Source organism: Mercenaria mercenaria, chromosome 9 (assembly GCF_021730395.1).
Source record: "Mercenaria mercenaria strain notata chromosome 9, MADL_Memer_1, whole genome shotgun sequence".
NCBI lineage: Eukaryota > Metazoa > Mollusca > Bivalvia > Venerida > Veneridae > Mercenaria > Mercenaria mercenaria.
In genome coordinates this window covers 52839409-52866318 of record NC_069369.1, presented here as the reverse complement: position 1 = coordinate 52866318, position 26910 = coordinate 52839409, and the positions used below count along the sequence as shown (strand labels likewise).

Below are 26910 nucleotides of genomic sequence, written 5' to 3'. Positions count from 1 at the left end.
AATATGGTGAAATAGAATGTATATGTCTGTGTGCTTGTTTCTAAGATATCTGCCTATGAGTAAAGAGATCTGCATATTTCAAGCATTATGTGGAATTGTTTAATGTGTAAAACTTTTTAATATTACAATTTATCTCCAGAAAGATAGTAATGTTGCCATTTTTAAATTAATAATATTAATCATAAGTTACTATTAATTCATAAAATGATACTTGTTTCCGTATGCAGAGTCCAGTCTTTATTCTACATTATCCGGATAAATGAAATAACGCCATTACTTCCAGTTTATCATACAGTCACAACTAACTTTAAATTGAAATTTACTGTATAAACAGTGTAGAGTACAAAACTGATCGGCATAGATAAAACCATGCTCAGCTTGAACGTATAATAATGAGTTTAAGATCTGGTTGGGTTTAACATCACGCTGACACAAGTATGGGTCATATGGCAACTTTCCAGCTTTTGATGGTGGAAGAAGACCCAAGGAACCCCTCCGTGCATTATTTAAAAAATGAAGTATTTTTTTCGGCGTTCATGCAAATTGAACAACAGAATAGGATCAGCAAATCCACTAGCGATTCATGTTTAATTTGCCGATCCTATTCTGTCGTTCATTTCGCCTGAACACTGAAAAAAAAGTTTTATTTCTTATACCCGGTATTTACATTATATTTCCTTTCCATTTGAAACAAGATTAAATTATAAATTGAACAAATTTTGTTGCATTTAACATTAAAATCAGCTTCCCAGCCATTCTGTTCACCAGACGGAACAACTGCGACATCATCTAAGGAACGTAACAATCTCTCTGACTATATGCGGACGTCGTCAAAACAGCGGCCCGTTATCACTAAGCAGCACTGATGTAACTTTCTTGCCTTTCCTTTTGCTGTTCATATGAAATGAAGATCATTATTTTCAATGGAAAAGAATAGGGCAAATGTAAATATTTCATCATGAGCAGGCACCTGGGTAGAACCATCAACTTCCTGTACACCAACTGGATGGCTTCCTCACATGAAGAATTCAATGCCCAGAGTGAGGCTCTAATCCACACTGGTAAAAGGCAAGTGATTTGAAATCAGCAACCTTAATCACTCAGCCACAGAGGCCCCTTGGCTGACATTTACAATGGACAATACCTTGTATCATAATCGTCTTTGATGATAGATTTAAAACTAATATGAAATCAAGTTTTTCTGAAAAGTAAACAATTACCACCCTTACCATCCTTTATAATGATGTATAACAAGAATAGTATTGTCTTATATTTAAAGGGATTTTGAGGAAAAAAACATGAGGCATAAAAACAAATTGTTTGTTTCCGGTATCTCAACCTACCCTAAAGTTTTGGCCCGACCCTAAATGTTTTTAAGGCCTTGGAAGATATTTTTTCAACATTTTAACAAAAAGTTGCAAAACTGCACTTTCTGTGCTTTAAACATGTCAGTGATGTTAGAAATCAACTTACTGATGCTCTAAAGGCATAACCCCCTTATTTGTATTCATTTTTTGACACAAAGAATTTCCGAAAAGTCTCACATAATAAAAAAAAAAAGAAATTTCTGACCTACCTACCCTATTTTTTTAGCATGTTACCTGAAAAAAAGAATTCTTTTTTAGGCCTTATTAAGGAAAAATGGCTTAAACAGTTGTAAACACATTTTGCTTTCTACTGGCAGAACAACTGGTATATTGATGAATATTACTCTTAGTAATAGGTAAATAATTTCAAACTGATGAGATAAAAAGCTAAACAACTTCGATATTTCTGTATGGTACGCTGATGGCTGAAGTAGCCAGATCATGTACATTTCTGGAGAAGTTTTGTTAGTAATATAACATTCAGACACTTCCAAGCAAACATCTATTGAAAAATGTGGATCTGTTGCAAACAGTGTTTAAGTTATGCAATGACAGTCATTTACAGGCCTGGGATTTTGTTTAAAACATGAAGCCTGAAAACCTCCTTTCTAAAGCCTCAAATATCCTTTTTTTAATAGTTATATAGGGAAATTCTGTTGGCAAAAAGCCTGTTATCAGGACAGGTCCTTAAAATTCCTAGGCCTTCAGTTAATCAGTGTAACTGTCAATTTCTTTGGGTGAAATATGAATGACTACAGACACAATGTATATATTCTTTGAAGATGTCACAGACAAACTTACAGCCGTGCCCAGAGATTAAACTTTAAACCTACTGATTCTTAGTATTGTGATCTACCCAGGGTTTTTTCTAGCTATTTTGGGAACATAGCCTATACCCCCAAAATTGGGAATTTTGACGCGTAAATGTTCCAAATTGGGAAATATTTAGTCCTATAGGATATAGTAAGGATGTGTTTAAGCACTTTCTCATACACTTGTTTCACATTGTATGACCTCTTTAACATACTTCCATTACAAAATTGTCCATAATTTGGTCAATGTTTGGTCAAATTTTGATGAAATTTTTTTCAGGATGTAGATTGGGAATTTTTGCACTCATTTGGGGAAAAAACATACTTTTTGGCATTGGGAATATAGCCGAATAACGGCTATAAAAACGGCCAAAAAAAAAACAAACCTGCTACCTTTAACTGAGCACAGTATTTTCCAGAACAGGACATGATCAAAGCTTGAAGAGAAGAACAAAGCAAATTATTAACAAATGATATTTATTTTACAATTATAACATCATTAAAAACAAAATCATACGATAAAAGCACTGATTTATATTTCACATAGAAACAAAATTATACACACTAATTGTATTCCATGTGACAGACATATGGATTTTTGCATGGAAAACCTTTAGAAGGGACATAAATACACAACTAAACATAACTAAACATACATTATATATTCACAAATATATCAAATATTTCCATATAATTGACACATAAATGTGAGTCATCCTTACTACAAAATGTATTACTGCTGTAGTTTTGCATGGATTTCTCAGGGATTTCGTACTACTGTAAAATTCAATTTAAAGACAAAGACTGTAGATATAAATGAACATGGAAATGATAAACTGAATATTTTACAGACATACATGTAAACTTCAATTAACAAAGCCACATATACATCTGGCTTTAAATTTTCTATATATGAATTTTAAAGATTTTTAAAAACATCTTCAATATATATTATAACTCTGAAAACTTATAAAAAGGTAAATAATAAAAAAAATCTATCCCTAAAAATATCTGGAAAGCATTCTGTGTAACATTCATCAGCATATCAGTATATTTATCATCTGCCACCAGGTTTTCTGATTATGTTACAGATGGGTATTATTTTCATCAAATGTCAAAAAACTGGATTTCAAAAACAATATAAAGGCAGAGACACCAAACACATAATCTGATGGCCAAACAAACACATGCCATTACGGCTGATAAAATATTTAGTCACGGAAAAACAAAATACCATGTGCGAATTATCACTGTTAAAATCTAGATGGCCGAACATAAGGTACTTTGATATTATGCAATAATTCGGACATAAATATAACATAGGAATATCAGTCTGATCAAAATGTCCTCTTTAAAATAAAACAGATCGCCAAGATAGAGAACTTCGCACTCTTCATTATCGATAAAATGTCAATATCCTCTACATCAAACATGTTTACTTAAAATTAAAATATAGCCCTGAGCAATTAAATACCTTTCACATTAAAGTTAATATAGACAATTTTTAATGTGAATATTACCAATTTTCCACCTGGTTTTGAACTCAACTTAATTCTGTACACATTTCTAAGGAAAGAGTAAGATCGTTCAATAAAACTAACTGCTAAATGAATATGCATTAATATGAACTGACGTGCATATAAATGTGCATTTAAATTGAAGAATTTTTCTCTTTAGAGAATCTGAATTACAATGTAATACACCACTCGAATGACTTGATAAAGATCTATTTGTTTTATGATTAAACTGGAAAATGAAAAATACTTCAAGAAATTACTGAAAGTAAAAAACATGAAATAAATTCAAATAAGTCAAGTCTCAGAAGAATGCAAACACATAGCTTCTTACTGTTAGATCTACAATAGCACTTGTACTTTTTATTAAAAATGTTGCTTTCTCAACGAATTCTTTTCTCCCACTGGATTCATGCATTCGCTTGAACCTTAACATCCTATGCTGTTTCTAATGATAAACTCAGACATTCTGAGATTTAGTTATATGAAATGAGCCGCGCCATGAGAAAACCAACATAGTGGGTTTGCGACCAGCATGGATCCAGACCAACCTGCGCATCTGCGCAGTCTGGTCAGGATCCATGCTGTTTGCTATTAGTTTCTCTAATTCCATTAGGGTTTGAAAGCAAACAGCATTGATCCTGACCAGACTGCGCAGATGCGCAGGCTGGTCTGGATCCATGCTGGTCGCAAACCCACTATGTTGGTTTTCTCATGGCACGGCTCAAATATACTGGTAAGTCACTTGTTATCTCATATATGTGAATAAAATCTATTTTCCTTTCTTTTCTCCATTTTTCATAGTTGGGTCCACTATTTTCAACATTTCATTGAGATAAGTTTGTACTGCAGTTAGTGATGCAACAACTGCCGGAGAACCAAATCCGTGAGTGATAAGGCTGAAGTGTGATAAATGATGCTGCATGTTCGGTTCCAGTATAACCTGGGGTCGTGTGTTGCCGAGCGGGGATCGATCCTGGTTTAGTAAGTCCATCAACTCCTTGAGAATTTGCCTGTAAAATGAATAAAATGACAAATTAGTTTGTTGTTTGTTTTTTTTTCAAAGAAGCAATATAATATATTATCAAATATGTATAAGACGAATGTTCCCTTCCATAGTCGAGCACTCATAAGCAAACAATAAGGGCTCAAACAGAAGACTCGTAATAAGGCAATAATTGTTTTCTAAGGGCCTTGGTTAGAATTCTTGCAATTCATGCACTAGAAATTATTTATTAATTTGCAAAATGATAAAATGTTTTCATGCAAATAAACTGTGCAATAATGAATATCATTTATAACAAATCAGAAAATTTGAAACAAAGAATTTACTACTTTGCTTTAAGCTTCAACAATGTTCTTATCAAGAAAAACTAATTTTACACCAGAAATGAATTATTCAACATTTTTGAGAAAAAAACGTTAAATTTTCTTGGTATAACATGTGTAAAAGAATAATTGAAATGATTTATCATAGTTTAGACTTATGTTATGTTTTACCATGCAATTATACATAAAAACTTGATAAATAACTTACTTTGTGGCCAGTATCATGTTTTTCCTGGTATGCTGGTCATTTGGATCTGTGTACTGTCTCGAGTTGTACTCTGCACATGCTTTAGATGGAAATTCTGTTTCACATAGGTAACCATAATCCCGAGCTAGTCTAATAGATTCGCCTTCAACTAGAGATGTGAACAAGGTAACGTTTGCAGCTTTCCTTCTTCCTGATGGTAAAGTCATACCAAGTTTGTCGAGTTTCTCCCTAAGGCATCGTCCTCCATTTTTGGCTTTTGCTCTCCTCAAGATTCCCCCTAGCAAGGAAGCATTAATACACTCTGGGGGATTTAACCTGCGCTGAACTTCGGCTAATGTAACCTTATACTTTGAAGTCGAGCTGAGAAGCGCAAGGCGTCCTGGCACTGCGCAGAATACATCCATTTGAACTCCCTGTGCCATCCCATTTACCATGATTGGTTTTGAGAATTCTGTCTTTGGTTGTACCACTCTTTTGATAACGGAAGTTTTATTTCCTCCATGGCCACTGTCTTCATCTTCGCTATTGTCACCATTCATAAAATCACCGCCATTCATGTGCATCATGTCTTGGTCGTGTTCAGCAAAAGCCATCGGCTGCATTCCAGGATGCATCTGATAGTCTGCTTTTGGCATAACACCGTAATCATTATGAATCTGGGCTCCAGGTAAATTCTGCAAGTCATCGCGATGTTGCTGCAAGCTTCTGTCTGACACTGATGTGATCGGCTGGTAATGATGCTGCGTTGTTGGAAAATTTGGCAAATGCGAGTAAGGATCTGGGTTAAAATGTGACTGAAACTGCGGAGGCTGATGTGGAATGGGATTAAACGGTGGTGGAAAATATGGCGTCTGGTAGTCCGAAATCTGTGGTGGAAATGATGTAAAGTGTGATGATCCAACTGAAGAGACTGGTGCAGGAAGAAATCCAGACTGGTTGCTAAATAAATCTCGTCTTTCATCGCCGCCTAGGTGTCCATTCTCTACACGTTCAAATGCTGACTGAACATTCTCCTGTTTGTAGTAGGTAGGGGAAGCTCTTCCTAAATCCGTAAAGTGTACATTTGGTTTCAAGTCTCCCGGCATTCCAATGTTGTTATTATTATTTGGTAGCGGTGTCAACTCAGTTGCCATTTTACCTCACTTTTTATCAATCAAAATGTTCAAAAAAAGTACCTCAAGCAATATGGCTTGCAGGATTTTTTTCTTAGTTCATTAACAAATTAAGTCACTATCAAATACACAAAGTCACAACTCAATCACAAAAACTCTGAGACTTAAGGCTATTCCAAATATTTCCAAATACTTAAGGCTATTTCACTGTACTGTATCTAGTAAAATTCACAACACAAATGTTTGAAATTGCCAGTGGCCAATTTGATTTTATACTAGGAGTATCCTAATTGTTTCACTTCATTGGTCAACCTAATCAAGTAGATCTGACACTGAGTTGGTTAACTAAAGATTTAAAAACATTTACTCCTGGTCAATTAATCAAGCACATCCTTTCAAAAACAATGCACAATTTGAAAAATTATCATCAAATCTTCAATAATTATCTATATTTTTTAAATTGTGCTCCCTTTTTTTATCAATTATTCTCATCATTAAAAGATCTAATTGATAAGAGCAGCAATAAAGCAATTATAGACTGTGGTATGTCACTATATTGTGATAATTGACCATTTTAATTGTTAGAAAATGTCTACTTTTAATTTCTTTACATTACTTGTGAAAACTGAAGGGTCTAATTCAATTTCAATTATACAGGTAAGTGATAGACAGGTTTCTATACAAGGTGATAAAGTAATATTTCTGATGTGAAGGAAACCAGGAAATTGGGGTGACAAAATTCATTAATATTTCAAATCACTTCCTTATACATTTAAGATTTAATAGTAATATATGATATAGTTTTATTATGTTTTTGTGTGAAATCTATAATAGCTTGATTTATGTATAATTTCATATGCACTTATTATATATTAAGAAATACCTGAAAATGAACTCAATTGTAATTTGATATTTTACCACATGTAAATATGGCTACTAAATATCATGTTTTATGCATTTTGTACTGAATCAGATTTTTTAAAAATTTAACTATAATCTTTAAGCTACAAAAATGTACATGTACATTGATCTTTTTTTGCTGTTAAAATGATTTTTTAAATAATATTTTTATTGAAATATTTATATCATCCCTTTCCATACTTGTATTATTCTTCATTAGTTTTGAAATGCATAGGGCATATTTAGTCAAATTTCTAATTTATTTACAAAACTGTCACTGCCAAACTCAGTAGATTTTTTCCAAAGGAAAAATAGTGTAACAAAAACTTAAGAAACAGTCTACAATAATGAGATTTTGAAAACTGCTCAGAGACTACATAATGTTAAAATGCTCAAAATTTGTAAAGAAAAAACAAAAACAAAAAATGATTAAAAAAAAACGCATTTTACTATTTATTAATTTATTTATTCTGACACAGCAAATCAAAGTATTATTGAACAGTTATAATTTCTTTGCTGTAAAACTACCTAATTTAGTATTCTGAATCACTTTTATTTTAGTATACTCAACATATCATATGCCTTTTGGCTAAAGAACAGAGAGCATGTATATAAACAAATTGCATTTGCAAAACTTTGAGTTGATAAGGACATAACTTAAAATACAATGTATTAAACTAAATGTAACTTCTTTGCTAAAATGTTTACAATATGTCAACGATCATATGAATTATTTTAACGTTGAACTTTTTATGTCAATTCTATTACTTTTCAGTATTTTTAACACTTTATTAGTGTATAATATAAGAAATATTATTTTATGGGATTTCATAACTAGGTTTTATTTTGTTATAACATACTGCAGAATGATTTAACTTCATGTGCATTAATATTCTTTGTTTCCGCCAAAATAACCATATTGTGTGGGAATAAATTTGTGGCTTTCAAAATTTTAAGGTAAAATCAAAGAAAAGTTTTCTTATTTATTGCGATTTAATTTAATATATTACTGCAATCATGGAATCCACAAAAATTTGTTCCCTAAAAAAATTATTTATTTTTACAAGTTAATAGATTTGTATCAAGAAATATACATGAGTTCTGCAGCGGAAATACTGTGTGACTTTAGAAGCGCAATATCATTCCACGAAAGAACAAGTGCATATTTCTCGAAGCAAATCTAATAATCTTTTTATTACATATGCATCTACACTCAAAATCATATGAAGGATACCAATTTGCAATTGAGCCCAAATGAAATTGAAAATATTGTCGTTAAAGCACTTTCAAACGCGACTACATACATGAAACTGATGTCACAAAAGACATCACACACCTGATATGAAATTTGAACATAAATATGGAAAAACACTTACATTTCAGGTTCCAGAAAAGTCATTAAATGAGTATGTAATAACAGAGTATACAGTTCTGTCTGCATTGTTATCATTGGTAGAAAGAAGCAAATACTATAATATCATACAATTCATATTATACTTGATATTTTTCATGTTAACTCTTACCCTGCTAAATTTCTAAAATGGACAGGTCAATTATTCAATTTGGGCAGTACCATTTATTATTCGAAGGGGTGTTCACTGAAAATTTACAGACTGAATAGAGAAACAGTGGTCTACACTGGTCGCAAAGGCAGAATCAATCATGTCCAGCATGGTAAGGGTTAAAGAATTTTTTTTATCAACTTTATCATTTGTTGATCTTTAATATTGATTAACGAAATAAAATTAGATAAATATTTTTTCACAATAAAATGTGTAAGACACAGTAGGTTTATTTGTGCCTGTATATTCAAATGCTGCTCAACTTGTATTAACCCTAACCCTGCTAAATTTCTATGATGAACTTGTCCATCTTCCAATTTGGACAGTACCATTAACTGTTAAAAGGGGTGCTTACCAAAAAGATACTGACTGAATGGCAAACAGTGCAGATCATGATCAGACTGCACGGATGTGCAGGCTGGTCATGATCTGCACTGGTAGCAAAGGCAGAATCAATCATGTCCAGCATGATTAAGGGTTAAATGAAGGTAGATTTGATTACTTAAAAGTGGTTACACAGCAATGTCAGTTTTTTTGTTTGTTTTCTTAACAAGAAACACCAGAAGTCGACAGATATAGGAGAATTTGCTAAAATTGATCGGAAACATTCCCCATCGATATCATACTCTATTTTGCCTTCATTCATTATCAATTAATGCAGAATACGTAATTCAGCAAATATGACTGGTGTAATGATAAGCTACATCTGGAAACTGAAATCCGCAGTTAGTTATATGTAGTGCTGCGCTCTTTTATACTGACAATTTTAAAGTTGTCACTTGTAACCTCAGCAATTGCCAAATGAATAATTTTCATGTTTTTGACACTTTTAATTGAAGTTAATCATATCAACAGTGGAAAGTGTGGATGGCAATAATATTTCTTTGGTCCTTTAACCCTTACCCTGCTAAATATCTAAAATGGACCAGTCCATCATTCAATTTGGGCCATACCACTTATTATTCAAAGGGGTGTTCACTGAAAAATTACTGACTGAATAGCGAACAATGCAGACCATGATCAGACTGCTAGGATGTGCAGGCTGATCTTGGTCTGCACTGGTCGCAAAGGCAGAATCACTTGCCGCCAGCAGGCTAAGGGTTAAGGAGGACAGATCTGTCACTTAAGGGTCGGTGAGCACACAAGACAAAGGCTGATAAATATTAAGGAGAGTTTGATAATGGTTGCATAAGGCAAAGGTCTCTTAATACACATGAAGGCTTGAGCTGTGTGTCAAGACTGTTTACAGTAAAAATAGTATTATGTGAACATTCACATTTTTTAAAGTTACATATGAAGGATGTATTTAGCTGAAATATAGCCAAATAGAATGTTTTTAATGTTTGTGACAATAGGGATATTTATGGTGGATATGTAAACCTTGTATTTTAAGTGGTTCTTTTTTGTTTGAATAATAAAATCATGATACCCATGAGGTATTCTATCACTGCACCAACACCTTTGTGCTGATATATTACTATCAACAAAATGGGCATGAAAAGATCAAATTTAACTCACCTTGTATTATATAAAATTTGCTCTTCCACGGCTTTCAAATCAACCACAACTGGGTCGAAGTTTTCAATGTTTGGTCCCTGGTCTGGTATGTATTGCGTAAAGTTCAGATGATTGTGAACGCCTTCATTCAGCTTTGACCCCTGCTTCTTTGACGTCTGCTGCGTAGGTCTTGGAATATTGCCAAAATTTGAATTTTGCGATAAGGGAGATCTTGGAAGGTTGCCAGGCAATGACTTTTTCACCTGTGTAATTTCCTAAACAAATAAAAAATACTGAAAATCTTGTATTCTAATGAGATATAACTATTTATGTTCTTGTTCTTTTCATAAATCTAAATAATTCTTAAACATCATTAAAATATATAATAATTGTACAATTAAACAAGTCCGAATACCAATCTTGCCCTTCACCTTTTTGGGTCCTAAACTAGCTTCAGATCAAACTATAACCAAATATTAGCTTTCAAAGTTTCAAGATCCTACATGAGATTTCTGAACTTTACCCATTTCGAATAAAAAAATCAGCCAATGTATGACATATAAAAGTAAAATTGTGTTCATAGGAGTTTTTTAATCAAGTTCTACTGAATTAACTTCACTAATTTTTCAGCCATGACAAAAGTCCACATAAATACATAATCTGTGATAAGTAAATTTAAATATGTCAAACCTGCTTTGCACATTCACCATTTCCTGGAAAAAGGGTCCTATTTTGGGAATCAATTTGATTTGATTGTTGCCTGGCAACACCTAATGAATCTTCAAGGCTGAGTTTCTCACAGATTTCATCATAGTCTGTAACAATGTCTTGTGGTCGCAGGAGCTTTTCTATCTCTGCAAAGACAATTGTTATTCTTCATTTTGTTCAACAAAGTGACATTTTCTCATTTCATATTTCACAATACTCTATAACAAAAGACTCCCCAATTCTTTTAGCATGCCAGGTGATAAGCACCCAAACACACGGTATTCCTATTAGGAAGAATGTCAGTAATTCTAATTCTAGGCTGAAAGTTACGATCCCTGGCCCCAATTTCACGAAAAAACTTAATTACTTAGTTAAGTCTGTTATTTTAAAATCGTGCTTTTGCTTAAGTTATTGTTATTTAATGTTGTTTTTTTCTAAAACAATGTAAGTATAGTATATTAATTATACTATGGTAAGCAGTATTTGTCTGCAGTACTTATTTCAGCCATGCAAATATGACATTTCTATTTAAGCACAATATAATGAACTTATTTGAATGTATTTGCTTACCAGTAAGTATATTTCTTATTTCTATTTCTATACTTTGTTTTCTGTGAAATTCAGAATTGTTGTGTTTTGATCTATGAACTAGTCATATACGGTTCTGATATAGATGAAAAAGTAAACATTGAAGATGCATTAAGGGCAAAAACAAGCACATGAAATAAGTAATTAATTAGTCCAGTATCTTACTACAAGCATCAGATCTGCTCTTTACCAAGACTTACCAAGATTAAAGATTTGAACTATGACCCAAATAATAATTATACCTCAAACTTGACAATTAAAGCCAAAGAGTAATAACTGAACCTAAAACCATACTGCAAAGATTAACTAGAGCTGCTTTTGAGAAAAGCGCATGTCTCCCACAACTGCCTAATAGTAAAAAAAAAAAGTACACTTCAGGAGTAAGTTTTGGTTCAGAAAAGTACACTTCAGGAGTAAGTTTTGGTTCAGAAAGTACACTTCAGGAGTAAGTTTTGGTTCAATAATTCAAAGGGCCACTCGGTTCAGTAAGTTTTGGTTTAGTGATTCAAAGCGGACTTGGATGAGTGGTTCAGTAAGTTTTGGTTTAGTAATTCAAAGTGGACTTGGATGAATGGTTCAGATCAGTAATTCAAGGGCCATAATTCCGAAGTGCCTGGTAAGGTGTTGGATGCTCAACCCAGAGGTCATGGGTTCAAGCTCCACTGTGGCAATGACCACATCTTATCACATGACACCAGAAACTGTTTTTCAAGGAAACTGACTCAAGAGTGGTTCAAATATGTGTGAAGCTTCCATCACAATCAAATTAAAACAAATTAGTATCAACTAAAGGACACAGAATCTGCCATCAAATCATGTAGAGGTTTGAACCAGAAAATACATCTACAATTGCACTGCCTAATATAAAACATGCATAAATACAATACCAGGTTTTAACCAGAAAATGGGCATCAGGATGATTTACAAAGGCTTCAAGTAAGCCAAAATAATAGTCACGTAAACAAGAGGGCCAAGATGGCCCTAGGTCGCTCACCTAAGAAACACTCCGTAACAGTGTAAAACATGTTTGACCTAGTGATTTCATGGAAACAAATATTCTGACCAATTTTCATTAAGATTGGACCAAAAAATTGGTCTCTTGCGATAAAACAAGCATTTTCTTAGATATGACCTAGTTTTTGACCCTAGATGACCCATGTTCAAACTCGACCTAGATTTTATCAAGGCAATCATTCTGTCCAAAATTCATGAAGATCAACTGAAAAATACAGCCTCTATCACATACGTAAGTTTTTTCTTTGATTTGACCAAGTGACCTAGTTTTTGACCTCAGATGACCCATATTCAAATTCGACCTAGATTTCATTAAGGAAATCAACCTGACCGAATTTCATAAAAATCAATTGAAAAAAACAGTCTCTATCGCATACACAAGATTTTTCTTTAATTTGACCTAGTGACCTAGTTTTTGACCTCAGATAACCCATATTCAAAATCGACCTAGATTTCATCAACGCAATCACTCTGACCAAATTTCATGAAGATGAATTGAAAAATACATCCTCTATTGCATACACAATGTTTTTCTTCGATTTGACCTAGTGACCTAGTTTTTGACCCCAGATGACCCATTTTCGAACACGGACTAGATTTTATCAAGGTAATCATTCTGGCTAAATTTAATGAAGATCAGTTGAAAAATACCGCCTCTATTGCATACACAAGCTTTTTGTTTGATTTGACCTAGTGACCTAATTTTTGACCCCAGATGACCCATTTTCGAACTTGGTCTAAATTTCATCAAGGGTATCATTCTGACCAAAATTCATGAAGATCAATTGAAAAATACAGCCTCTATCGCATACACAAGGTTTTTACGTGATATGACCTAGTGACCTAGTTTTTGAACCCAGATGACCCATTTTCGAACTCGGCCTAGATTTCATCAAGGTTATCATTCTGACCAAAATTCTTGAAGATAAATTGAAAAATACCGCCTCTATCGCATACACAAGGTTTTTCTTTGATTTGACCTAGTGACCTAGTTTTTGACCCCAGATGACCCATTTTCGAACTCGGCCTAGACTTCATCAAGGCAATCATTCTGACCAAAATTCATGCAGATCAATTGAAAAATACAGCCTCTATCGCATACACAAGGTTTTTCTTTGATTTGACCTAGTGACCTAGTTTTTGACCCGAGATGACCCATTTTCGAACTCGGCCTAGAATTCATCAAGGTTATCATTCTGACCAATATTCATGAAGAAGAATTGAAAAATACAGCCTCTATCGCATACACAAGGTTTTTCTTTGATTTGACCTAGTGACCTAGTTTTTGACCCGAGATGACCCATTTTCGAACTCGGCTTAGATTTCACCAAGGTTATCATTCTGACCAATATTCATGAAGATTAATTGAAAAATACCGCCTCTATCGCATACACAAGGTTTTCCTTTGATTTGACCTAGTGACCTAGTTTTTGACCCGAGATGACCCATTTTCGAACTCTGCCTAGAATTCATCAAAGTTATCATTCTGACCAATATTCATGTAGATTAAATGAAAAATATAGCCTCTATCGCATACACAAGGTCTTCTTTGATTTGACCTAGTGACCTAGTTTTTGACCCGAGATGACCCATTTTCGAACTCGGCCTAGATTTCATCAAGGTTATCATTCTGACCAATATTCATGAAGATTAATTGAAAAATACAGCCTCTATCGCATACACAAGATAAATGTTGACAGACGACGGACGACAGACGCCGGACGCCGGACATCGAGCGATCAGAAAAACTCACCTGAGCATTGCTCAGGTGAGCTAACAAAAGGGGAGATAATATTACCATCAATGATAGCTGCCCTGACATCTGTCATCTGACGTAGACATGTTACAAGGTGGTAGACTCGAGCACACCACAATAGTCTGTGCCATAACACATCACCATGGTGACTGCAACTGTTCACATCTGTTATTTTAAAGGAAGGGATGAAAACATGTTTTTCACCGAATGCATCCCAACAGTCAGTACCGGTATTTAGTTTATATTCTTTGTCAGGCTGGTAAAATGCTATTAATAGGAGTAATGAAATATATGTTACCATATACATGTAGCTTGTACTGCCTATCTACTAGGATACATCATTATAACTGAGAATTTTAATGTTGAAAAATAAAACAGTAACCAAAGAAAGTATGAAAGTTTCACAGTATTAAAGTGTTCAGGGCTTTTTCAACAATTTTTCAGTCATATAAACGACAGTGTCTACTTGTAGCAGTGAGCACAATGCCCACCTTTATAGTGCTGCCTCACTGGAATATCAAGCCGTAGACACGTGACATGATACTCCACCCAGTCACATTATACTGACACCGGGCTGACCAGTTCTAGTACTATCCTCTTAATGCTGAGCACCATGCGGTGAAGCTACAAGTACCATTTTTTACGACTTTGGTATGACGCAGCCAGGGATCAAACCAACGACCTTACACACTTGGCGCGGGCACTCTACCACTAGGCTACCGAGGCGGTTTCACAGTATTTAAAGACAGACTGATAAACAGTTTTCAAATAAAAGTATTCATCAAGTCAGATCAAAAGTTTAACAATACTAAGGATTGTACTTAACCATAGTTGATAAAACTGAAAGGTAGTAAAACAGTATTCAAAGACAGAAATCAAATTTTGACATACATTTCTGATCTGTTAAAACAAACCTGCTAATGTTTTCAGCACAGCAACAACCTCCGGTAGCAATGTATTTATTGAGTCAAGGCACTGTCGAACCACAGATCTTTTCCCCAGTTCAGACGAGAGTTGTATGCCTTGAAGAACTCTCTTTCTAACTGTTGCTACAATGTCTGTGAACTGGGTCAACAAAAAGCTGAATTCCTGGAGGTGTATTTCTCTCTCAGAACCTATTAACAGAGTATCATACAGTGTTTAAGAAATCGTAACCCTTATCATGCTGGACACGATTGATTCTGCCTTTGCAACTAGTGCAGATCATGATCAGCCTGCAACCTGATCATGACCTGCACTGTTCGCCATTCAGTCAGCATCTTTTTAATAAGAACCCTTTTAACAGTTAATGGCACTGTCCAAATTGAAAGATGGACAAGTTCATTATAGAAATTTAGCAGGGTAAGGGTTAAAAATGTCCTTCTCCCATAAAGCTGACCACAGGTTATGAAGGCAAGCTGATTCTGGGTACAATCCTCAAACTGATCAATGACAAAAATGTCAGCCTTCTCTCAGATCTCATCGCAATAATACTGGAACCAAGCTTTATAAATATTCACATGATTTCTAGGCAGGACGAACTTTGTGACAACAGAAAGACAATTAGTCTCTAACCAATAGTTATACAGTATATTCTCTACCCTGCTGAATTTCTAAAAAAAGACTGGTTTATCTTTCAATTTGGGCAGTACATCTTATTAAAAGGGGTGTTCACTTAAAATTTACTGACTGAATAGAGAAGAGTGCAGACCAAGATCATCCTGCACTGATGTGCAGGCTAATCTTGGTCTGCACTGACCCCAAAGGCAGAATCACTTCCCACCAGCAGGTTTTAAGCATTTCCAGATGTCAAAATTATCATTTCAAATTCATAAAAGTGTGAATAAAATATTTGCAAATCATACTTGATAGTTATACCTACCAGCAGCAGCTTTAAGTATAAAAGCTTTCTCTATGATAATATCTACACTTCCGCTGTACATACACGTCTGCTGTCTGGCTAGATCCACACATTGCACTGCCTGTAATGGAATAAGTCTGTTCATATGTGCGATGTGTAAAGCAAACATTCAAGGAACTCACATCGAAATAAATATTAGTCATTTAAGAGCAGGGGCATAACCCTTACCCTGCTACATTTCTATAATGAACTTGTCCATCATTCAATTTGGGAAGTACCATTTATTATTCAAAGGGGTGTTCACTGAATATTTACTAACTGAATAGCGACCAGTGTAACAGTGTAGACCATCATCAGCATGCACAGATGTGATCTTGGTCTGCACTTGTCGCAAAGGCAGAATCACTTGCTGCCAGCAGGCTAAAGGTTAAACTTCAGTAAAACTGTTGAGAAAGTTGGAAGCACAGCAAGTTACCCTATAGTCTGGTTTCTAACAGAACATTACACTAACCAGTCTTATTAGAAGGCACCACTGAGGAACAAGTGGAAATGTTATAACTCTCCTCACCTTAAGTATCCAAAATCCTCTATATAAACCTATATTTAGACTAGTGTATCTAGGTCTTGCTAAGGTTGATCCTGGACCAGACTTCCTTGCCAATGAGGTACATTTCAGCTCTTCAACACAATCAACCATATCAGCCAGAAACTCCTTGTATAATTCTTTTTTACTGTCATCACTGTGAAGTAGAGAGTCTCAGTATCACAGCAGTAACAATGTAGTTAAAAAAAAAAAGAATTCAATAACTAATAAGAAGAGATTTATAAATCTTTCTGTTAAATATTTAATACTTTTTCAACAATATTTGAGCTACCTTACAGCAGTTACCAATTTTTTTACTGATTTCTAAACACAGTGAAATATTGCTCATTCAAATATTGACTTGAGCAAATAAGTAGTTCTTAGTCATTTTCCTTAAGTTGTCCACGTTTGAATTGCTCAAAATCCTGAATAACTCGAGCCATTTGCTCAGTCATCCATGTGTGACTTCAGGTTATTAGTATTTTACTATAACTTGAAACTATTTGTTAATATAAAGCAAATGACAACTTCCCAAATGTGAAGCAGTCAATACAGAAAATGCTAGATCTAATAACTTTTACCAAATCATTAAAGGGAATATTTAGCCATCCAAAGGAGAGATCAAATTCACAACAAATTTAGCTCTTTCCACCTAGATAGCCAAATGCTGTTTTAGTCAACAAGTACATAAGTATGGCTAAATAATTTCATTTCATAGTATTTACCCATAGCAAGCACTCTTCAACAAATCTTTGAGTTTTTTGTTTTCATTCTGAAGAGTATCTACAAGTCCTTCTTGCACATGTAAAGTCGGCCATATTTTCTTCTGTACACCAAGGTCAAGGAGTTCGCTGCAGAGACTTTCAATATCTGATGTCATTTTATACACCTTCACACACCACTCTCTTCCTAACTGGTCCAGTTCAACATTTTGGTCCTTTAAACCTTTGATGAAAATAAATATTTGAACTTTTTTAAGAACAATTGCTTACTTTTTAATAAATCCAAGTTTGGCAAGGTTGCATTTTAACACTGGTCTCAAAATTCATTTTTATAACCTTGAGGCCTGGTTTCAGTTGGTTGTACAAAGGTTTCCATATTATGTTTATCTAGCATTCTAAACCTATTTTATACTGTTGTTTTTCCTAGACTTATTTTATAGCACAGTCTGTACTTTTATTTTTTTCTTTATCAAATAGAAACATGAATCAACCAAAAAATTTCCTTCAACTAACAGAAACATGATGATGTTTTCCCAAGGTATTGATATAAGATCTGGAGTGCGTAATATACAAGCTAGCATAATATATTCAAGTGTTTACAGTAGCCAAAAACTTTCCTTCATCTAACAGAAACATGATGTTTTCCCAAGATTTTGATACAATATCAGGGGTGCAATAATATACACGCTAGTGTAATATATTAAAGTGTTTACAGTAGCCAAAAAATTGCCTTCATCAAACAAAAACATGTTTTCCAAAAATTTTGATACCAGATCGGGGGTGCGTAATATACACGCTAGCGTAATATATTTGAGTGTTTACAGTGGCCATAAAATTTCCTTCATTAAACAGAAACACGATCATGTTTTTCCAAGATTTTGATACAAGATCGGGGTGCGTAAAATACATGCTAGCATAATATATTTGAGTGTTTACGGTAGCCAAAACCTTTCCTTCATCTAACAGAAACATGATGATGTTTTCCCAAGATTTTGATACAATATCAGGGGTGCAAAAATATACACGCTAGCGTAATATATTCGAGTGTTTACGATTACCGTAGCCAAAAAAATTTCCTTATTAAATAAACAGAAACATGATGATGTTTTTCCAAGATTTTGTTACAAGATTGAGGATGCATAATATACATGCTAGCATAATATATTTGAGTGTTTACGGTAGCCAAAAACTTTCTTTAATCAAACTGAAACATAAATTAACCAAACTTTATATACTTGTATGGTATTTTGCTAACTAAAATGGCTGCCAGTACTACAGTGAACACAATATTAATTAAAATCAGAGAAAAAACCCCTTAATTTACCTTGTTCAGCAACCATTCCTGCTGTAGTTTTGAAGGTCACTCCTAAATTTTCTACTTCATTTACATCTTCACATAAAGAATCAATCTTATCTTGACCTTTGACCTGGTTTTCCCATCTCAGTTTCCCAGCAACAGACACAAGGTCATTCAATGCAACAATATGACCTTGAACTATGTCCAACTGAAAGCAAAATAAGCAGAATGTAAATTTTAGTTATTTTCACAAAAAATATTTTGACAAAATACATTTTATTAGTTACATGACTCACATTTAGCTAGATTTGTTGGATTAACTGTTTAACAATAATTTATAATGATACATGTCAATACAATATACCTGCATAAAATATACTTCTGACATGAATATTAGCTACAAAGTTCAACATTTATACCAGTCTGTATTTTAGTAAATATTACCAAAAGCAAACCAGCTAAGCCAAAAGTTATTCAATAAATTATTATATAGCTGACCCTTGCCTAGAAATGTTTGCTTAATACAGCTTCCTATTACAGAATTGTCACACTTTATTAACAACAGATGCCCCCTTTAAATATTCCTCCATGCAATTTTACATACATGTATATAGATAACAAGAGCTGTCACTATTGGTGACAAATGTCCCCAAAGCATGCCCAAGAATGCTACAGTTGTCTGCACACAAAAAAACACGCATCATTTCGTGACCTTGACCTTGACCCAAGAGACCCGGGTCATAAGCGTGACATACATTCTCAATATGGTTAACATTTGTGTCAAATTATTTTCAAATCCCTTGATAAATGGCAGAGTTATTGACCAGACAAGAAACACCTTTGACATCTAAGTATGGCCTTGACCTTGGAGTTAGGGGTCTATGTCTTGCGCATGACACATCATCTCAATATAGGGAAAACTTATGCCAAGTAATTTTAAAATCCCTTCATCAATGGCAGAGTTATGGACTGGACAAGAAACAGACCATGTTAACCTTTAACCTCTAAGTGTGACCTTGACCTTAGAGCTAGGGGTCTGGATCTTGCGCATGACACGTTGTCTTATTGTGGGGAACATTTATCCCAAGTAATTTTAAAATCCCTTCATCAATGGCAGAGTTATGGACCAGACATGAAACAGACCCTGTTAACCTTTGACTTCTAAGTGTGACCTTGACCTTGGAGCTAGGGTTCTGGGTCTTGCGCGTGACATGTCATCTCATTATGGTAAACATTTATGCCAAGTTATTTCAAAATCCCTTCATAAATGGCAGAGTTATGGACCGGACAAGAAACAGAACCTGTTAACCTTTTCCCTCTAATTGTGACCTTGACCTTGGAGCTAGGGGTCTGGGTTTTGTGCATGACACGTCGTCTTATTAAGGTAAACATTTATGCCAAGTTATTTCAAAATCCCTTTATGGATGGCAGAGTTACAGCCCGGACAAGAATCGACACGGAAGCACGCACGCACGGACACACGCACGGACAGACTGCGAGTTTAATATGCCCACTTTTCGGGGCATAAAAACAGTAATCATCTATAAAAGTTTGAAACAATTATGTCTGATAATAAATGAAGAGTTTAAAACACAAGATTTTTGGGACACAGAGCTAAAACAAATTCTGAACCATCTGTCTGTTTGATTCCTGTGTTGGTTTTTATTCTATATCTACATCCCAGACAGGGTTTCAAACCTGCAGCTATGAGGGGCAAGTGACATGAAGTCAGAGACTTTAACCTATCAGCCAAGGACTTATACCTTGAAAAGCTTATGTAACAGAAGTGTGTAAAAGGCAAAGCAAGACTATTCATATCCTGTTATTAATTTGTAAATACATAAAATGGTTGCTATGGATACCTGATGTTTGACTAGATCTGCTCTATGCAGTCTAGCAGCATCACAAACTTTGTCTGTAATGGTTTTCCATGTCTCTACTGTAATATCAACATAAACTCTCACTTGTTCAACCTGTAAATAATGATATAAGAATCTAAGTTTCCTAAACTGTAAGACATACAAGCAATGTTTGAACTGGGTGCATACTGTTCTAAACAAAAGGCAGAACAGTGTTTGGTGTAGGTGGGGACTGTTCCAAATAAAACCTGACATAGGCAGAACAGTGTTAAGGAATGTTTGGAACGGGCATTCACTTTTCTAAATGTGACTTGGTGAAGGCAAAACAGTGTTAAGGAATGTCTGGGATGGGCAAGCACTCTTCTAAATGTGACTTGGTGAAGGCAGAACAGTGTTAAAGAATTATTTCAAGTTTCATGAAATTCTACCAGCTTCTTACTGAGAAATGGCTGCAGACGTGGATTTTTCATTAAATCAAGGGCAATAACTCTAAGGGAAATTGACCAAATAAAAAAAAAACAACAACTTGACGGGGTGTTTGGAACGGGCGTGGACTCTTCTAGATGTGACTTGGTGAAGCCAGAACAGTGTTAAGGAATGTTTGGAAAGGGCGTGGACTCTTCTAAATGTGACTTGGTGAAGGCAGAACTGTGTTCTGGAATGAATGATGCAGGAGGGGACTGCTCTAAATAAAACCCAGTGTGGGCAAAACAATGTTCTTAAATGTTTGGAATGGGTGTGACTGTTCTAAATATGACTTGGTGGAGGCAGAGCAGTGTTTTGGAATGGATGATGCAGGAGGGGACTGTTCTAAATAAAACCTGGCATAGGAAAAACAGTGTTCTTATATGTTTGGAACAGTAGTTGACTGTTCTAGATATAACTTGGTGGAGGTAAAACAGTGTTAAGGAATGTTTGGAATAGGTGCACACTATTCTCAATAAACCCCAGTGCTAGCAGAACACTGAAGTGACTACAAGAGGAAGACATATCGCAACTTCTATTCACTAAATATGCTTACAACAGGAACTGGAACTAGAGAAGGAATGTGTCCTTTATTTCATCATCAACATTTTGGCTTTTTAGTACATTTACTTCCATTTCTTGCAGCTCTATATGATAGTGAGATCTGTTTCCATGTAGAATTGTTCTAATTAAGGTAAGTCAGTTGGAGTTTACAACATTTCAACCTGTAAGAACTTATTCTGGAAACTAGTAAAATACTAATTGAATAAAAGTAAAATTTTGGCAACAATGTAGTAGTTTATGAAAAAATATAAGACATGGTAAAATTTTCAATCAAACTGAATACACATAATGACTAAGCTTGGGTTTAAAACTTATTGCCATAAGAATGTCATCTAAAATCTGCCACCAGGCTATTGGTATTTCACAAAACAATCAGGTCCTGGAAATCTGACTTACAAACTCAACATTTAAAGCTAGGATACCAGTCAGATTTCAATTTGTATGACAGAGAACCAGACAGCCAGCCAGCCAGCTGCTTGTAAACTGTCAGCACTGAAATGATAAACTAACGATAACTAGAGCTATCACTAAAGGTGATGAATGTACCCCCCGCATGCACTGACACAGTACATTGCAATTTGACGCACACAAGATTGCATAATTATGTGGACTGTATGTATATAGACTGTATGTATACAGTATAGTAACAAAAAACAAAGTCCCATAACTATGCAGAATATTTATCTAAAAGAATGTAACATGCACCATGCACAACTAGGGTTGGTACTGATCACTTGTGTGAAGTTTCATTAAATTATGTGCAAGGGTTTGGTAGATTAGGCACGCACAAGATTGCATATGCAGACTGTATGTACATAGTATGTTAACAAGAAACAAAGTCCCATAACTCTGCAATTTTTGTCGCTGAAAGAACCTAACATGTCCAATGCACAACTACTGTTGTTACTGATCACTTGTGTGAAGTTTCATTAAATTGTGTCAAGGGGATGAGGAGAGATGGTGCGCACAAGATTGTGTCTATGTATATAGTATAGTAACAAAAAAACAAAGTCCCATAACTCTGCAATCTTTTTTTCTGAAAGAACCTAACATGCCCCATGCACAACTACTGTTGTTACTGATCACTTGTGTGAAGTTTCATTAAATTGTGTCAAGGGGATGAAGAGAGATGATGCGCACAAGATTGTGTCTATGTATATAGTATAGTAACAAAAAAACAAAGTCCCATAACTCTGCAATTTTTTTTCTGAAAGAACCTTACATGCCCCATGCACAACTACTGTTGGTACTGATCACTTGTGTGAAGTTTCATTAAATTCTGTCAAGGGGATAAAGAGAGATGGTGCGCACAAGATTGCGTCTACGGACAGACAGACAGACAGACAGACAGACAGACAGACAGACAACCTGAAACCAGTATACCCCCCTTACAACTCTGTTGTCGGGGGGTACAATAAAAGGAATTTTGGAACCAAGATGTTTTTGTTCATACCTTAGTAGCCCAATCATCAGCCTGGGTTTTCATACCATTAAGTTGACTGAAATCACCATGTAGAACATATTTTGCCTTTTCTAACAATTCTGGTGCTGACTGGTCCACACAGTAACATAAACTCTCCAACTCCCTGAAAGGAATTATTAAATATGCTCACCAAATATATACAGTTGAAGTATATTTGATCAGTTGCAACTGGCTCTTAAAGTCCTGGGGAATATAACTTTGAGGCATCCACGGCCCATATTTTTGACACGACAGATACCAGCCATTGGGTTAAAATACCAAAAAACATTAATTTTGCCAGCACCATATTTATTAACACATAAATATGAAGGAAACTTAACTGTATTAATATATGATTTTGAATACAATCAGTTTGAAATCAATTATCTTAATTTCTTTTAACACCATTAATGGATAGACAAGTACACACATTTGATCTTCTTACTACTGTGAAATAATTTAATGTCATGGGCTGATTATGAAAAAAAAGGAATATCTAAAAACCGTAATAATCACCTTACATGTATATCAGTCTTTTCAAACAAGAGGGCCATGAAGGCCCTGTATCACTCACCTGACCTATTGACCTAAAGATCATCAAGATCAACATTCTGACCAAGTTTCATTAAGATATGGTCTTAAATGTGGCCTCTAGAGGGTTAACTAGCTTTTCCTTTGATTTGACCTAGTGACCTAGTTTTTGACCCTACATGACCCAGATTCAAACTGGATCTTGAGATCATCAAGATCAACATTCTGATCAAGTTTCATGAAGATATAGTCATAAATGTGACCTCTACAGTGTTAACAAGCTTTTCCTTTAATATGACCTGGTGACCTAGTTTTTGACCCAGATGACCTAATATCGAACTCGTCCAAGATTTTATTGAGGGTAACATTCTGACCAAGTTTCATCAAGATTGGGCCAAAATTGTGACCTCCAGAGTGTTAACAAGCTTTTCTTTTGATCTGACCTGCTGACCTAGTTTTTGACCCCAGATGACCCAATATCGAACTCGTCCAAGATTTTATTGAGGGTAACATTCTGACCAAGTTTCATTAAGTTTGGACCAAAATTGTGACCTCTAGATTGTTAACATGCTTTCTCTTTGATTTGACCTGGTGACCTAGTTTTGACCCCAGATGACCCAATATCAAACCCATCCAGGATTTTATTAAGGGTAACATTCTGACCAAGTTTCATTAAGATTGGGCCAAAATTGTGACCTCTTGAGTGTTAAAATGCTTTTCCTTTGATTTAACCTGGTGACCTAGTTTTTGACCCCCCCCCCCCCCCCCCCCACGCCTGCCCCAGATTTGAACCTGACCTATAGATCATCAAGATCAACATTCTGACCAAGTTTCATTAAGATATGGTCATAAATGTGGCCTCTAGAGTGTTAACTAGCTTTTCCTTTTATTTGACCTAGTGACCTAGTTTTTGACTCTACATGACCCAGATTTAAACTGGACCTTGAGATCATCAAGATTAACATTCTGATCAAGTTTCATGAAAATATATTATAAATGTGACCTCTACAGTGTTAACAAGCTTTTCCTTTGATTTGACCTGGTGACCTAGTTTTTGACCCAAGACGTCCCAATATCGAACTCATCCAAGATTTTATTCAGAGTAACATTCTGACCAAGTTTCATTAAGATTGGGCCAAAATTGTGACCTCTGTGTTAACAAGCTTTTCCTTTGATTTGACCTGGTGACCTAGTTTTTGATCCCAGATGACCCAATATCGAACTCGTCCAAGATTTTATTGAGGGTAACATTCTGACCAAGTTTCATTAAGATTAGGTCAAAATTGTGACCTCTAGAGTGTTAACAGTCAAATTGTTGACGATGGACGAACGGACGGACGACAACGGACGACAGACACAGGGCGATCACAAAAGCTCACCTTGAGCACTTTGTGCTCAGGTGAGCTAAAAAATTACCGAAAAAAGTCAATAACTCTGCTTATCGAGATGTGTGTGCACCTTTGAAGTATTTGAAATATCAAGTAGCTTTTCTGCACAATATTTTGATATGACAGACTATAACAAGAGAACATTCAAGGCCCTTTATGCCTCACCTGACCTAATCCATACTCCAGATGACCCTGTATCCAATTTCATCAAAACAAACATCCTGACTTTGTTTTGGGTAAACATCAAGTAGAACATATTAACCATGTTTATTTTCTATGGTTTGACTTTAAGTCATCTTTTTTTCCCCCAAATGACTGAGATTTTAACTTGACCTATATGTTATAAAGACATACATTGTTTAAAGATTTCATGAAGATCCAGTATAAAATTCAAGTTTGTAAACAAGGCTTTCCTATGATTTGACCGAGTGGCCTATTTGTTTTTAACCTATGTTAACACCAGGTTTGTAATTAACCTAAATTTTATGGACACAAACATTACAAAGTGACAATCTTAGCAAGGCTTTTCTATTATTTGACCTGGTGACCTAGGTTTTGACCTCAAATGAACCAGTAACAAACTCTCCTGAGATATTACTGGCAAAATATGGTCTCTATGATTTGACCTAGTAACCTAGTTTTTGACCTCAGATAATTCAATTTCAAGTTCAACCTAAATTACATACTGATAATTATGACAATATTTTATAAAGATCAGGTAAAAAGTGTGGCCTCTAAAAGTGCAAACAAACTTTATCTATTACCTGATATAGTGACCTACTTTTTTACCTCAGAAAATCCAGTTTCAGTTTTAATCTTAACTCCATTCTGACACGGTCTTAAGAAGATCAGATAGTAAATATGGCCGCCACAGTGTCAACAAGTTTTTTATCATTTGACTAAGTGACCTAGTTTTTTAGAATGGGTCACAATTTGTGCTCAGGTAAGCTAAAAAAGACATTTACAATCTATGCCAAATAAAACAATAAGGATAAATGAAATTAGATGATGATTTAAGTATCTGCAATTCCATTAAACAACTTACTTTTTCTTCTTTAGATCAGTACAGTGTACTAGAACTATGTTAGAAACATCTACAATATGATTGGTCCAGCCAAGTAGATCTCCACAAAGGAGGTTCACTTTGTCCCTGTCACCTTTAGTTGACCAGGATACAAGGTCAGTGGCAAGCCTCCATGCATATGTCTTTGGATAAACTGAAAACAACAACTAACATTGTAAATCTGTGATATATTGTTTGTTTTGTTCAGATTCATTAAAGCTATTTTCCAATCTTTTTAGTTTCAGTCAACCCTGTATTTATAGACCATACTTGTGAGACCTGAAAAGTGGTATTTCTATGCAGGTGTCCTTTATTTCCACGTACAATTCAAATGTTCAACCTGCTAAATTTCTAAAATGGACTGGTCTATCATTCAATTTTGGCAGTACCATTTATTATTCGAAGGGGTGTTTTCTTAAAATTTACTGAATGAATAGCAAACAGTTGCAGACTATGTGCAGGCTGACCTTGGTCTGCACTGGGTGCAAAGGCAGAATCACTTGCCACCAGCAGGCTAAAGGTTAAACTGAATGTGAAACTACTGGTCTTTAAAGACAGGTGGTCTCTCTCTCTTAGAACAGGTTTGAATGTATCTTGTGTTGTATGGTTTCAAACATTTTTTTCACTTACATTTGGTACTTGGATGGTTAACCTTATCCATGAACTGTCAGGATTTCTTATCAGTACTAATTGTTCTCCCCAAGTAACCAACAACTTCTGCACATGAATAAGCAGTGAAGTGATGAGTACAGTTAAACCTGTTGTATTG

The 26910-nt window shown here is 34.9% G+C and overlaps 2 protein-coding genes across 3 annotated transcripts in view; both read right to left on the bottom strand.

The window, feature by feature from the left end:
* Positions 1–26910, bottom strand: part of LOC123547184 (uncharacterized) — a 68351-nt gene that overhangs the window by 22218 nt on the left and 19223 nt on the right. For both annotated transcript variants that reach the window (XM_053551408.1, XM_053551409.1), the window contains exons 14-24: positions 26124–26295; positions 23151–23283; positions 20672–20782; positions 18837–19017; positions 17516–17735; positions 16776–16947; positions 16229–16328; positions 15282–15482; positions 14410–14532; positions 10992–11155; positions 10323–10576 (exon numbers count right to left, since the gene is read on the bottom strand). In XM_053551408.1, the coding sequence (XP_053407383.1) occupies positions 10323–10576; positions 10992–11155; positions 14410–14532; positions 15282–15482; positions 16229–16328; positions 16776–16947; positions 17516–17735; positions 18837–19017; positions 20672–20782; positions 23151–23283; positions 26124–26295 (1831 nt within the window). The remainder of the gene's footprint in view (positions 1–10322; positions 10577–10991; positions 11156–14409; positions 14533–15281; positions 15483–16228; positions 16329–16775; positions 16948–17515; positions 17736–18836; positions 19018–20671; positions 20783–23150; positions 23284–26123; positions 26296–26910) is intronic.
* On the bottom strand, positions 4388–7231 carry LOC123547185 (transcription factor AP-2-beta-like). The gene is made up of 2 exons (XM_045334095.2): positions 5231–7231; positions 4388–4706 (listed from the first exon to the last, which is right to left on the bottom strand). The coding sequence occupies exons 1-2, from the start codon at positions 6361–6363 to the stop codon at positions 4466–4468; spliced, it is 1374 nt and encodes a 457-aa protein (XP_045190030.1). The 5' UTR covers positions 6364–7231; the 3' UTR covers positions 4388–4465.